Source organism: Hyperolius riggenbachi, chromosome 9 (genome assembly GCF_040937935.1).
Source record: "Hyperolius riggenbachi isolate aHypRig1 chromosome 9, aHypRig1.pri, whole genome shotgun sequence".
Classification (NCBI taxonomy): domain Eukaryota; kingdom Metazoa; phylum Chordata; class Amphibia; order Anura; family Hyperoliidae; genus Hyperolius; species Hyperolius riggenbachi.
The window spans coordinates 165,479,135-165,494,625 of NC_090654.1; the positions used below are offsets into that span (position 1 = coordinate 165,479,135).

General features: G+C 42.4%; 1 protein-coding gene across 1 annotated transcript in view; it reads right to left on the reverse strand.

Moving 5' to 3' along the window:
* Positions 1-14,816, reverse strand: part of LOC137533580 (parapinopsin-like) — a 73,373-nt gene extending 58,557 nt beyond the window's left edge. The window contains exon 1 of the mRNA XM_068254938.1: positions 14,477-14,816. Within this exon, the coding sequence (XP_068111039.1) occupies positions 14,477-14,816 (340 nt within the window). The remainder of the gene's footprint in view (positions 1-14,476) is intronic.
* Between the last annotated feature and the right edge of the window lie 675 nt (positions 14,817-15,491).

The following is a 15,491-nucleotide window of genomic DNA, read 5'->3' on the forward strand; positions in this document are numbered from 1 at the left end:
AACCCACTGTATATTAACTGAGACAGGAAACAGGATAGCTTATATTGTTTAGAAGCTTTCAGCCAGAGTTGCCATGTGAATTTAACTGCATTAAGAACTAGTTTAAATTTATCTGGTGGGGGTATCTAGCATTCCCGGAAGTGCGCCTATTGCATATGGAGCAATCGAGGCCTGTTCCAATTCTGCCCATTTAGTATGTAAAGGAGAAGTTACCCATTCGGCAATTTAACGAATATGAGATGCCAAGTAGTACGAGCATAATTGGGGAACTGACAGCCCTCCTCTAGATTTGTCTGATAATAATACCTTGTTTGAGACCCTTGGCCGCCCTCTAGCCCAAATGAATCAGAGTACATCTTTCTGTAACCTATGGAAAACTCCAAAGGGAATAACAACTGGCAAAGTTTCACACAGATACAAAAGCCTGGGAAGCAGATTCATTTTTATACTATAAATTCTGCCAATCCAAGAGATATTATGTTGATTCCATGTGTCTAAATCTCTACATAATTGGACAAATATAGGAGTAAAGTTTTAAGCCATATAACTTTTTGTAAGAAGTTCCAATCTGAATACCCAAATATTTGATGCTATCTAGTTTCCATCAAGGAAACCCATCTCTGAGAAATATTAAGGGGGAGGGCCTGTGTCTTGTCTGGATTAATCTTGAAACCTGAGAAAAACTCAAAATCTTGTATCAGCTTAAGTAAATTAGGGAGAGAAATAATTGGAGAGGATAATGACAAGAGCACATCATCGGCGAATAGAGACAGTTTGAATTCTTTCCCACCTATGTTTACCCCTGAAATATCATTAGATTCTCTAATCGCTATAGCCAGTGGTTCTATACATTTGAACAGAGGAACACATACTTTAGCCTGTCCACAAATAACCTCAATATCCATTCTCGCCCCAACCTTATTTCCATCCATCCCGCTTACAAACACATGCTCCCCCTACCCTGCGGTCTCTGGAATGTCAGATCCGTCCACGACCTCTTCCTCTCCAAATCCTTCACCATCCTCGCACTCACTGAGACATGGCTCACCCCCTCTGACTCTGCCGCAGAGGCTGCACTCTCCTACGGGGGGCTTCACCTCAGTCACACCCCCAGACCAGTCAACAGGCCAGGGGGAGGGGTGGGTCTGCTCCTCTCCCCATCCTGCACATTTCATGTCTTCACTCCACCTCCCTCCCTACAATTCACATCATTTGAGGCCCACACTATCCGCCTCTACAATCCCCTCCCAGCCATTGTTGCAGTCTTATAACGCCCTCCGGGCTCCACACGACAATTTCTCGACAACCTTGCCTCCTGGCTCCCACACATCCTCTCCTCTGACCTCCCCACCATCATCCTCGGGGATTTCAATATTCCCATCGATGAACCCAAGAACTCTGTTGTAACCCGGCTACTCACCATAGCCAACTCACATGGCCTAGTACAACACACCAACACACACAACACACCAACAGTACAACTACACTCACACTGCAGGTCACACTCTCGACCTTATATTCACTAAATCCACCACCATTGCAGACCTCGACATCACACCATTTCCACCCTCAGACCATTACCTTCTCATCTTCAACCTCCTCACGGAAGGCACCTCCAAACTACCCGCCCACCCACCTGGTCGATGGCAGCGAGACCTACGCAAGCTAAACCCTGGCATCCTTGCTGACTCCCTCCATGCCCTCTCCTCCACTCTCCCCACCCTAACCTGTCCTAATCTTGTACAGCTCAGTATCGCCAAACTCTCTCATCAGCCCTAGAGAAAGCTGCTCCACCAATATTCCGCCGCAACCGACCCCCTAACCCCAGGCCCTGGCGCACTACCCATACTTGCAAAAAAAACCAGGATTTCCTACAGTACAAGACTAACCTGCTGCAGTTCCACACTGCCCTTGCTCATGCGAAGCAGGAATACTTTACCAAGCTCATCGGAGCACACGCTTCCAATCCCTGGCGTCTTTTTGGCACCTTCAACTCCCTGCTTAAACCTCCCCCTCCGTTTCCTCCCTCTCTGCCACAGATTTAGCCACCCACTTCGCCAACAAAATAGTCTTCATCCGTCAGGAAATATCCAATTTTCAATCTTCACCTCCCACCCGTTCACAACCAACTCCTCCTCCACCCTATCCTCCCCTCACCTCCTTCACTCCTACTACCATTGAGGAAGTCAACCACCTACTGCAGACTTCCCATACCACTACCTCCCCCCTTGACCCCATCCCTTCTGATCTATTGCAGCGTCACTTCACGGATTTGGCCCCAGTCCTCACTACCCTGTTTAACCTCTATCTATCCACAGGTGCCTTCCCCTCAGACTTCAAGCAGGCCACAGTACTGCCCCTGCTCAAGAAACCCTCCCTCGACCCCTCGCTACCCTCCAACTACCGCCCTATCTCCCTCCTCCCCTTTGCCTCAAAACTCCTTGAGCATCTGGTTCACAAACGCCTGACCCAGTACCTCAATGCCAACTCACTGCTAGACCCACTGCAATCTGGATTTCGGCCTGCCCACTCAACCGAAACGGCTCTTACCAAAGTGGTCAATGACCTTGCCTTAACTAAAGTAGAGTAGTTTGATACAGTAGATCATCCCCTACTCCTCCAGTCCCTCCAGTCCATGGGCATTCACAATCTCGCCCTGACCTGGCTTTCATCCTACCTCTCCAATCGCTCCTTCACGACCTCCTTCTTCAATGAGTCCTCGTCCACCCCTAACCACCTCTCAGTGGGAGTCCCCCAGGGCTCGGTCCTTGGCCCCCTACTGTTCTCCCTATACACATCCTCCATTGGCAAGGTTATCTCCTCCATGGGTTTTAACTATCATCTGTATGCAGATGACACCCAAATCTACCTCCACACCCCTGACATATCCACCACTACCATGGACAAGGTCTCCTCCTGCCTATCTGCCATCTCCTCCTGGATGTCCACTAGGTTCCTGAAACTAAATCTAGACAAAACGGAATTTATGATCTTTCCACCCCGGTCATCCCTGGACCTCCCAGATGTGCACGTCATTGTTAATCACACTATCATTCGCCCTACCTCTCAAGCCCGTTGTCTGGGTGTCACCCTGGACTCCGCACTCTCCTTCACTCCCCACATCCAAAACCTCACAAAGTCCTGCAACTTCCACCTTCGTAACCTCTGTAAGATTTGCCCTTTCCTGACCTCTGCCACCACCAAACTCCTCATCCTTGCCCTCATAATTTCCCGCCTCGACTACTGCAATGCCCTTCTGTCTGGCCTCACTATGACCCGAATTGCCCCACTGCAGTCCATCATGAATGCGGCAGCCAGAATTATCCACTCCTCCCATCGCTCCACCAGGGCGGCTCCCCTCCGTGAATCCCTCCACTGGCTTCCTATCCAGTCCAGAATCAGATTCAAGATATTGTGTCTGACCTACAAATCTGTCCACAAAACCTGTCCAACCTACATTTCTGATCTTACACAGAGATAAACACCAAGCCGCTCACTCCGTTCCTCCAATGAACTTCGCCTGACCGTCCCCCGCATCACCCAGTCCCATGCACGCCTCCAGGACTTCTCAAGAGCCGCTCCAACACTATGGAACTCCCTACCTCCACCCATTAGGGCAGCCCCCTCCTTCAACACCTTCAAGAAGGCCCTCAAAACTCACCTTTTCACTCTGGCCTACCACCCCTCACAATTGCTCTAAGCCCATGGCTGAACTCTGGTCCCCTACCTCTCGTGTCCCTACCTCTCCCTTTAGATTGTAAGCCTTTGGGCAGGGTCCGTCTCCTTTTGTGTCCTACCTGATTATGCACCGCTATTACTGTAAACCCATGCTATGCATTTGAGTGAACCTAACTTGCCTAATCTCCATTCTCCATCCAGTGACTGACTAAGCATTTCCTTGTACTCATACTGTGCTGTGTGATCTGGTTTTCTTGTATTCCTGTATTGTTGGCTGTATGTTGCTGTAAGTCACCCCTAAATTTTGTCTGTAACCTAAATTAATGTCCAGCGCTGTGTAATATGTTGGCGCTTTATAAATACAATAAATAATAATAATAATAATAATAAAATGGCAGCAAGGATGAGATCCAAGAAGCCAAAATGATGAAGTACCTCAAATAGATACGGCCAAGCCACCCTATTGAAGGCCTTCTCTGCATCCAAACTCAGAAGCAGAGAAGGCCTTCGAGACTCACCAAATCAACAATATCAATCGCTCAACGCGTATTATCGCCCGCTTGTCGTTTAGTTATAAAACCTACTTGGTCTCCATCGATAATTGTAGGCAAAAGTGGCGTCAGCTTGTTCGCCAGTACTTTGGTGTAAATCTTTAAGTCTGAATCTATTAGCGATATAACACGGTAGCTACTTACATCTTGTGGGTCCTTTCCATCTTTGGGGATCATAATAATATTAGAAACTTTCATAGTAGGGGGAATTACTTAACCTTTGAAAAAAGCATTAAACATATTGCACATGTGAGGGATTAGAGTATGTCTAAATTTCTTATAGTAGGCATAGGAAAATCCGTCAGGGCCTGGCGCCTTCTTAGAAGGTAAAGCTTTGATGACCTCTCGGATCTCACCCTCTTGGATCAGTGTGTTTAACTCATCCAATTGACTAGAAGTAAGTTTAGGAATATTTAACCCATATAAAAATTCTCTCATCTTAAGAGACAAAGATTCCTGATTCCCAGGGGGGTTTAAGATAAGGAGCTAGTAAAAAAGGGCGCACAGGGATAGTGGACAAAAAGGGCGCCGCCATAGACTGCAATGCAAAATATCGGCTATTCGGCGCCCGACAGGAAAAAAGGGCGCTCGAGAAATAGCGGTTACAGGGATCGTGTTAACAAAAGTTTTCGTTTACAAAATAAGGTTTATAACAAATATTGTTTACAAGTTCGTTTTAAGTTTGTGTTATACTTATTTTTTCGTTTTTAAATTTCGCTTATATCAGTTTTTACTTATTTTTTAGTTTTAAAATTTCACTTACAAAAGTATAAGAACTACATTTTTGTTTACACTTCTTTGATCATTTAAAATTTTGTTTTCAGATGTATAATGCTTAAATAACGTTTTCAACCTTATTGTATTAGAAATACATCGCTTTTGGCATTAACTTTGTTTTTACACTTATAATGCGTTGATTATAGTTACTAAAATATCGCTTTTAATATTACTGTTATTTTAAGATTTCTAATGTGTACATGAATGTAAGGCTATCTATTGTATTGTATATATTTATATATACTTTTCTCTATTTATAATATTAATGTATACGTGATTTTAAGGCTATTTTAAGGCTATTTATTCTATTACAAATATATAAATTATTTTATTCATGTTATTTGTAGAGAAGTATTTTAAGGATTAAATATATTATTGTTTATATGTGTTTAGGGTATTTGTGCAGTGGGGATGGTTAGGTTTAGGCATTACCAGGGGGGTCTAGGGGTTAGGGATAGGTACAGGGAGGGTTAGGTATAGTTACAGTATAATATACGCAACCAGGGGGGGGGTTAGGGTTAGGCACCACTAGGGGGGAGCTTAGGTTTAGGCACCCCCAGGGGGGTCTTAGGGTTAGGCACCCCCAGGGGGGTCTTAGGGTTAGGCACCACCAGGGGGGTCTTAGGGTTAGGCACCACCAAGGGGGTCTTAGGTTTAGGCACCACCAGGGGGGGTCTTAGGGTTAGGCACCACCAGGGGGGTCTTAGGGTTAGGCACCCCCATGGGGGTCTTAGGGTTAGGCACCACCAGGGGGGGTCTTAGGGTTAGGCACCACCAGGGGGGTCTAGGGGTTAGGGATAGGTACAGGAAGGGCTCTGTGTGAGAGTAAGGTTAAGTATAGTTACAGCACAATATATGTAATATATACAATTTATTAAATTATGTATATTTAAACAAAGAGGGGTTCTAGGGGTTAGGGATAGGGATAGGGAGAGATCTGTGTGAGCCTACAGTTAGGTATAATTACAGTAAAATATCTGTAAAACCTACCATTGCATTGCTATGCTTAATACAAGTGTAAATATCGTTTTTGTTATAGACGCAATTTGACGTTTCTTTTCAGAATTCGTTTGTTGTTATAGATGGTATTTTGCCATTTCATTTGCGTTTATTTAACCTATTTAGCACTAAATTTTCGTTTACAACCTCTTAAACAAAAAATATGGTTTTGCATTAAAACTTACAATGTCGGCTATACCCCGCACCCTTTTTTCCAGGCGCCCTTTTTTGATACACGCTTAAGATTATACAGGTCTGAGTAATAAGCCTCAAAAGTTGATGCTATATGGGATGGATCTGCTGAGGTAATTCCATTTTTGTTGGTCACTGCATATATCTCTCTTTTCTTTTTAAGCTCTCTTAATCTTTGTGCTAGTAGAGTGTGGGGTTTATTTCCCCTGTCATAGAATAGTTGCTTAATCAAGAGCAGTGCCCTCTCCGCTCTCCTAAACTGTAGATTGTACACTTTTGATTTGGCTTCTTGTCAATAGCGAAAGTTAACCTTAGAGGGAAAAAGCTTGTACTTAGCTTCAGCATCTCTTAAGGACCACAATTTCCAGTCTAGAAGAGCTTTATCGTTTCTTTTTTTCTGAACTGCTTCCCTAATAAGGGCCCCCCGTATAACAGCCTTATGAACCTCCCATAAAACAGAAGGATTTTTAACTGAATTATGGTTGAAAGCAAAGTATTGCTCTAATTCTTGCTTGATAATATTGTGTACCAAACAAAAACGAGGTACGGGATATCACCCTAATTGGCTTGGTCTCACCCAGAGTATATGCATAGTAGTAGAAACAAGGTTAGGGGAGCTCTAAGCTGGTGAAAAAAGTATAATTTATTGCAATATCAAAATTCAATAGGCAACATGACAAACACTGACATACAAACATGTACCCTCCCAATAAAAACACTGAAGGAGATGGCAGGCATCTGGGATACTGGCAAGTGAAATGGAGTGCACTCCTGTATAGTCACTATGCATGCAAATAGGATTTTTCTTCAGGCCCAGGCAAAGCAACCAAATCCAAGCAAACAACAGCGGAAGAATATCGACTGAAAGATGTCAGCCCGTATATGTAAACAGCATTAGCACGCCTCTGCAATAAAGCTTACGCTCTCATTACAGACACAGATTGTGTCTAACCTCAACCCCAAGCACATTGCTTCCAATTTTTGATTGGCACTCACGTGACCTATTCGGATGGTAAGTGATGGCTCATGGCAGGTGTCCCCCGCTTTAGATGGGCCCGACAAGGCTCTGCTTGGCTTCCGAGTGGCATAAGAACTGTGTGCAGGGGGAGGAAGAGAAGCGGAGGCTCGGGCAGGGATCCCAGGACGAACTTCCGTGTTGCGCAGCGTCTCACGTGACGCGTTTCATCACGACCCACGTGATTTCATCAGACGTGACGTAGTGAGGGTAGCGTAGGTTCTTATAAGCAAGGAAACGCCCACCTCTCAGGCTGATCTCAATAGCATAAAACACCATTAAAAAGTCAGTGTCCATCTTGTGGCCAAAGTTCAATACTACAGGGACCACATTAGATTGCCCTAGAGGAATGATTTTAAAATTCAAATCTTTGTTAAGTCCCTTCGGATGCAGGCTCTCACACTTATAAATCCACATGGACTCTTTTCTTAAAAGTTGTTTATCATAGTCCCCTCGACGTGGGCTAATATTCAGTTTATAGATGCCCATAAATCTCAAGCCAGAAACATCAGAATTGTGGACAGATTTGAAATGTAAAGCCAGAGGATTTAACCTTTTTTTGTCTATAGTGGTACTCCTAATATTGTTTATATGCTCACCTATGCGTACATTTAAGGGTCTATAAGTTTTCCCAATATATACAAGATCACAAGGACATCTGATCTGATACACTACCCGGGTAGTAGTACAGGTAATATGATCATTAATAAAAAACGATTTTGATCTGTCATGATTAAAAAATTGGTTACCTTTTTGTGCGTATCTGCACACATCACAATCCAAACATTTTTGCATACCTTTTTTAATCGTATGCCCATGATGGCTGCTCCACCCAAACTCACTTCTGACCAAAAGGTCATTTAAATTGGTGCCTCTTTTTGCGGCCATATGCGGGTACTCCCCCACTATCTTGGCCATAATAGGATCCCTACGTAGCAAATGCCAATGCCTTTGCAGGATCTGTTTTATTTCCATAAAGTGAGCATTGTATGGGGTCACCATCCGTGGGACATCATCACAATTTTTGTCTTTTTTAGTTTTACCTATTAAAAGGTCCTTTCTGTTTCTCGCTAATGCTCTTTTGTATGCAGTAATGATAATTCTATTGGGGTACCCCCTTGCCCGCAGTCTAGACCTCAAATCTCCCGCCTCTCTATTAAAGTCAGTAATGTTGCTGCAGTTCCTGCGTAATCGCAGGAACTGCCCAGTGGGAACAGCCCATTTTTGTGCTGGGAGATGAGAGCTTTCTGCGGACAAGAGGGTATTCCCAGCTGTGGGTTTTCTATATGTGCTGGTAACCAACCCAGTACCCTCCTTTTTAATGGTCAGGTCCAAGAAGGAGATTTCTTTTTGATCACACGTATATGTAAGGAAAATATTTCCATTATTGGTATTCAATTCGGCAACAAAGGACTTAAGTTCCTGGTTGGTCCCTTTCCACAAAACAAGAATGTCATCCACATAACGAATCCAGAGGGCGACGTGCTCCGCATACCCACAAGTGCACCTCACCACCTCCTGCTCCCAGTACCCAAGGTGAAGGCACGCGTAGGATGGGGAGCACGCCGCCCCCATGGTCACACCCCTTTTCTGTCTATAGATGGAACCACCGAACTCAAAAAAATTATTATTTAGAATCAATTTCATGGCGTCCAAAACAAAATCGACATGACTCACGTGGTCCTTATAGTGACAGTTCAAATAATATTCAAAGGCTTCCAGCCCTTTTGCATTGGGGATAGAAGTGAAAAGGGACTCAACATCGAGTCCCACCAACAGCCAGTCCTCCTCGACATACACCCCCTCAATGCCAGCCAGCACATCTCCCGTATCCATGACAAAAGAAGGTAAATTGGTGACAATATTTTTAACTTTTAGATCTACATACGTTGCCAACTTTTCCAAAGGGCCATTATTAGCCGAAACTATCGGGCGACCTGGGGGACTAGTTAAACTTTTATGTGTCTTTGGCAAAAAATAAAAAGTGGGGATAGTATATTCAGAAACCAACAAAAACTTCAGCTCCTTTTCAGTCAGAACCCCCTCCAGGAAACCCCACTGCATTTTTAAATTAATTTTCTCAATCAATTCCTTGAAAGGGCTAGTATTTACTCTCTCATAGGTGGATTTGTCATTTAATAATCGTCTAGCTTCTTTTTCATAGCTGTCCCTGGTCATCAGCACAACATTCCCCCCCTTGTCACTCTTTTTAATAACGATTTCTTGGTTTGACTGCAGTGATTTCAGGGCCTCTCTCTCCATTTTGGAGAGATTATCCCTACCTTTCTTCTCCCAGTCAATTCCTTTTAGATCCTCAGCTACTAAATCCATGAACATGGATGCATGTCTATTTGAGCCAAGGGGGGGCATGAAGTTCGATTTAGGGAACAGCTTTACATGTAAATCACTTGGATTAGACATAAGATCAACCTCCCCAAAGAGGAGGTCAAGATCGTAGTCATCCACATCTGCAGGGGAAGGGGGAATCCCACGAGCCAAGGACATGCTGGGGGCATCAGAGGAGTACATGCGCTTTAAGAGGACCCTGCGTAAAAAAAGCTGAACGTCCTTAAAGGCCTCGAATTCACATCCACTCTGTTTTGGACAAAAACTAAGCCCTCTCTTAAGCAGAGATATTTGGGTATCAGAAAGGACTTTATCGGTTAAGTTAACTACATCCAAAGACTCACCAGGGGGTCCTTCATCTACACCTACCGGGACATCCCCTTGTTCTGCCTCTGTCTCGTCTGCATACCTATATCCTCTTCCTCTTCCTCTTCTTCCTCTCCTCCTTTTCCTTTTCCTAAAAAACGGGGGTCATTACGTCTATCCTTATTCTTTTGACTGTTATTCCTTCGCTTTCTATTATTTCTTTTCCCTTTACCCCTGGGGTTACCTGAGCCCGAACCCTCCTCACGTCCTGAGGTGTCAGCCCCTGATTCCTCTGAGTTACTGCCCCAGCCGACTCTTCTGCCCTGTCCACGCCTGCTTCCATACTTTCTACCACTTAGGTTGAAAATATCTCCATTTTTATAATCCTCTACATCTCGTGCAAATTTCGTATCTTTTATCTCTCTTATTCTTGCCTGTTCTTTTTCCATATCCTTTTTCAATCTCTCGTTTAACTCATCAAATGATTCTTTATCTTTATATTCATTCAATTTTAAGGCACTGATCTCTAAATCCTTCTCAACATCTGTAAATTGTATTTTCTCCTCTTTTACAAAAATTTTCATAACTTTCAATCCATGTTGTTTACACTCTTTCTCCCACTCTGGGAGCATGCGTAGAGTTTGCAGATGTTCGGCTGGGGCCACTCTTTCTCTAATTCCCCTAGGGATAATATTCTTTTCAATGTATCTATCCATGCTTATGATCTCCAATTTTTTCTTAATGAACTTGATGGAAATACGTTTATGTTGGCGAAATAAACGTACCAACAATAATTTATCCTCACTTGCTACTTCATCTTCTATTCCCTCAAAGGCATCATCTGTGTCCTCTGATGTATCAAACTTAGGTATGTACGCCATATTGCTAGCCAAAAACAATTGAACAACAATCAGCAATAATAATAATCACCAGGGATATCAAACCGTAACAAAGGAAAATTAGCAAACAAAAACGAGGTACGGGATATCACCCTAATTGGCTTGGTCTCACCCAGAGTATATGCATAGTAGTAGAAACAAGGTTAGGGGAGCTCTAAGCTGGTGAAAAAAGTATAATTTATTGCAATATCAAAATTCAACGTGGGCTAATATTCAGTCCCAGATGCCTGCCATCTCCTTCAGTGTTTTTATTGGGAGGGTACATGTTTGTATGTCAGTGTTTGTCATGTTGCCTATTGAATTTTGATATTGCAATAAATTATACTTTTTTCACCAGCTTAGAGCTCCCCTAACCTTGTTTCTACTAATATTGTGTACCACCTCATCTCTAAGCAAAGATTCATTCAAATGCCAATGAAAAGGGCCTCTAGGTTTTGTATGGCAATTTAAATTCAATGTAATCGGAGCATGGTCAGACCATGTGATTTCATGGATCTCAGTTTGAGTAATCTTCTGTATGAGTATTTTAGATGCAAAAAAGTAATCTAAGCTGCTAAAGCATTCGTGAGGGTTGCAATAAAATGTATATTGCCTAGAGATGGGGTGGGCCATTCTCCAAAAATCTACAAGATGGTGACCTCTCACCCATTTGCGGAAGTCTCTACATAAAGATTCTATCCTATGTTGAGATGATGTTGATCTGGATACAGATCTGTCTAATGAGGCTGAAAACGTCAAATTAAAATCTCCCCCTAGGAGCCAGCAATCAGTTAGGAATGTCATCAATTGTCTCTGTACTCTATTCAAAAATGAATCTGTTGTGTATCGGGAACATAAATGTTGCCTAGAACCACATCCATGTGGCCCAACTGATCATATAGTAATATATAATGGCCTTGAAGATCAATATCTGAGCTAATGACTGTTAAAGGGAAGGTTCAGGGAGGGTGGTCTCCGGTGGCCGACCCGACCTGGCCAGGCCGGCGTGCTGACGTCATCGGACGTCCGCCGGGCTGTGCTGCGCAGGCGCAGTAGAGCCCGGAGGACGTCCAATGACGTCAGCGCGCCGGCATGGGACGCAGAAGTTCCGGGCCTTGGAGCGCAGAAGAGCCCGACCTGGCAGCCGGCCTGGCCAGGTCGGGTCGGCCCCCGGAGACCACCGGGAGCCTGCGGAGTGGCGGCGAGGGCACCTCCTGCCTGCCACGGGCTGGAGGAAGCTCCAGATAAGTGGAAATTGATTTTTATTTTTTACCCACCCTCCCTGAACCTTCCCTTTAAAAGAACATCTTGTTTGATCAAAATTGCCACTCCCCCTTTTTTGTTTTACCACAAGCATAGAATACTGTTGGAAAATTCTTTAACCTCAGCTTAGGATGGGATTCATTTTTGAAGTCGGTCTCCTGATTCCTGAAGCAATATGATATCAGGCCTCTGTCTTTGCACCTCTTTAGTGAGCAGTTGGCGTTTTTAAAGGAGAATTCAAACCTTTGACATTTAAAGATATAATCTTTACCATTTTGAATTTCCAAGATCTAAGAGCTCTTCAGAGTAAAGGTAGTAAAGTAGACAGACAGAGGTCCTCCTTACATAGTACACATAATACTTCTTCAGTACTTTAAATATCTGAGATGCAATGGACCGTATCAAATCAGTAAAACATGAACGGTCAAACTTATAACTGAAATAAACCAAAACAGTATAACACATGATAAGCGCAGTGCCCCAAAAGCAGCACGGTTCTACCATGCCTTCACTGTCCGACCGAGAGGGATGTCTCAGAAGGCTAGGCAGTGTTGAGGGAAGAATATTAGCACCGGGAAATGCGGCCTCCATCTGTAGCATAGAATAGGAACTCTCATACATGTTGTATGTCTTTCAAATAAAGAAGGTGATTCCTGTAATACTAAAACCTTTATATGTTTGATCCATCGTCCAGTTCGGGAACCTCATTCATCAGAATCGGAGAAGATGGCGGTGAACCCGAGCATCTCGATTCTTGTTTGCTTGATCTCTGGATAGTCCAGTCCAGTGAAAGCCTTTGACTTTCATGGTTATCTGTATCTCGATCAGCAGGAGGCGATTTCTTAGTGGAGCTGCGCCTCATGGATGGTAAGTCTAGGCCCAGGCGTTTTGCATTGAATATTTAACTAATAGCTGTGCATGCCCAGAACACTGGCAAATAGATGTAAAAAATATTTACGCACTGAACGTGAATTATGCATTGCATAATTATGATTCACAAACGTAGTATGCTGTGCGTAACGTAATTGCATTTACACAATGCCTAATTGCAAAACATTACGCAAAATTTTGCATAATCGTAATTGACCTATTACGAGCACCACTATTGCACACTTCTGATGTCAGTGGCTAGGTAGAAGCTGAAGTGAAAGCTGGCATTATAAAGGGGACCTTATCTGTGGTTACCAAACTGACTGTAGCCCACTGCAGAATATGATACAGAAGTCTTGTTGTAAAATCCACCTCTTAACTGCACAAAATATTTAACAGCACTGCATGTGTGCGCTTTATTTTATGAAATGGTGCTGTAAGTATTGTCTGTAGGATAATTGTCTGTGTGATCACTGTTATGCCTAAGACACTTATTGTTCGCTAGCAATCCTTTCAGCTACTTGGCAATAAGTTCAGCCTCTTCAGTTAATACCAGTACATAGAAGAAGTGCAAATAAGCTTCAGTATCATGTCCCAGTAAAGCCAAGAAGTCCTGCAACAATAATTTGCTAGTATTTTGCTAATATTCATGCAGAAACATACTGTATATAAACAGATGTATACAATATGGCAAAGGCTATACTGTGTTCTCCCATTCCTGAGAATACATGACAGGTACCAAATCTAATGTGTGCCTGATGAACACAGTGTTTGTTTTTTTTTTACACACAATGACCCATTGCCAAGACAAATCCTACTAAACAGATGTAATAACTAGTTTAAAGCAGTGTAAAACTCTGACATAATATTCAATAAAAATATCTTTTCCTACTTTTTATATCCAATACAGTTATCATGTTTGCTTTTGTGCAAAACTATTATTATTAATTTAGAAATTACCAGTTCCCAAAGTACAATTTGTTGCTCTGAGAGCTGACATTGTATTTTCTTCATAACTGGTGTATTTATATTGTAATGTACCCAGAAATACTTTCTGAGTATCTGTCTGTGTTCTGGAGTGTCTGAATTGCCAGAGAATGTTTACATTTCTCACTTGATACAATTAAGTAAACACAAGATAATGTTATCTCCAGTTTGGATGCGTCCAGCTTTCCCTGCAGGGAGCTTGTAAGTCCTTTAACTAGTTGAATGCTGTTCTAGTAAAAAAAAAAATATGGTGGTAGTTCATAATATGCTGTAAATAATCTTTTAGAGCAAAGAAGAAATGCCGGGTTTCATACCACTTTAAGGGCCCAATCCAATTAACTTTTTCTCCTCCGATTTCTCTTAGGAGATCATTTTTTTGATCCTCTGCTTAAAATAACTTTTATACTCTGGAGCTGAAAAAGTACCAAAAAGTAAATGAAAAACTATTGTCGAAATGATCCTGAATATTTTATTGCTTTATTGTTTTATTTATAGAGTAAAAATACCACCTAGGAGAAAACTTGGGAAAAAAGTTAATTGGATCAGGCACTAAGTTTGTCAACAAACTTTCATTACTGACTTTTTTTAAATCAAAAAACATAAAAATAACTTACCAAAAAAAGCTACAGCAAAGCCTTCTATGACACATCCTATTCTTCCGAGGTTGAAGTAACCAACAGCATTGGTCTCAACAGTCAGCATGCTTCCAAGTATGGTGACCCCTAGATCAGCGATTGCTAGATTGACTAGTGAGTAGTTGATGGGATGTCTCAGCTGCCGATATTTAATCGTCACCATGATAACTGTAAAATTGAGGATGAGGGATGCTGTGCAGAATATGGCCATGATAATGGCTAATATGGTATAACCTATTCTTGGCATAAGTACCTTCTCTGGTTTCACTGCCCCAGTGCTAAGATTCATTACTAGATCTGGCATGTGTCCTTGTGCCATGTTTCTTTGATCAAGCTCTGCTTCTGTTGACTCTATTCACAAATGTCCTGAAGACCTACTGTTTCCTCCGATGAACAGACTCAGCTGATATTATCCTTAAATCATATCACACAGATTGCAGGACACCTAATTCCTAGGATCCGGATTTATTTCACATAATTCCTTTTCCTCATTACAATTTTAATTAACATTGTACTTTCAAGATTGCACCTTGCTGTATGAATGAATGAATGACTTCCTTCTGCCCTAATAGGATCAACTGTGTATAGTAACACAAGTGTCTGTCTAATGAGGAAAATATGATAGTTTATATGCATCTGGAATGTTGTTGGTCAGAGTTTTGTGGAAGAATAAATTCCTTTGGTCAGTAATGTATTGCAATTTTTTTTCATTCTCTTATGAGCTATCGGAGCTTGGTTCAAGACCACACAGTAATAAAACTACTTAGTGCAACATGCAAATAAAAAAATCTTATTCTTGTAACAGGAAGCTAAGAATCTGGGCCAAGGCTTCATATGAATTAATAATTATTATAGGTTTAGCTAGTGCCAGCATATTCTGTAGATCTTTACACTTACAATAGCACAGTCAAAGTATACAGAAAATTGCATGATACAAGCAAGGACAATACACAATCAGACAGGATGTAGAAAACTGAAGGGCAAAACAATAAAA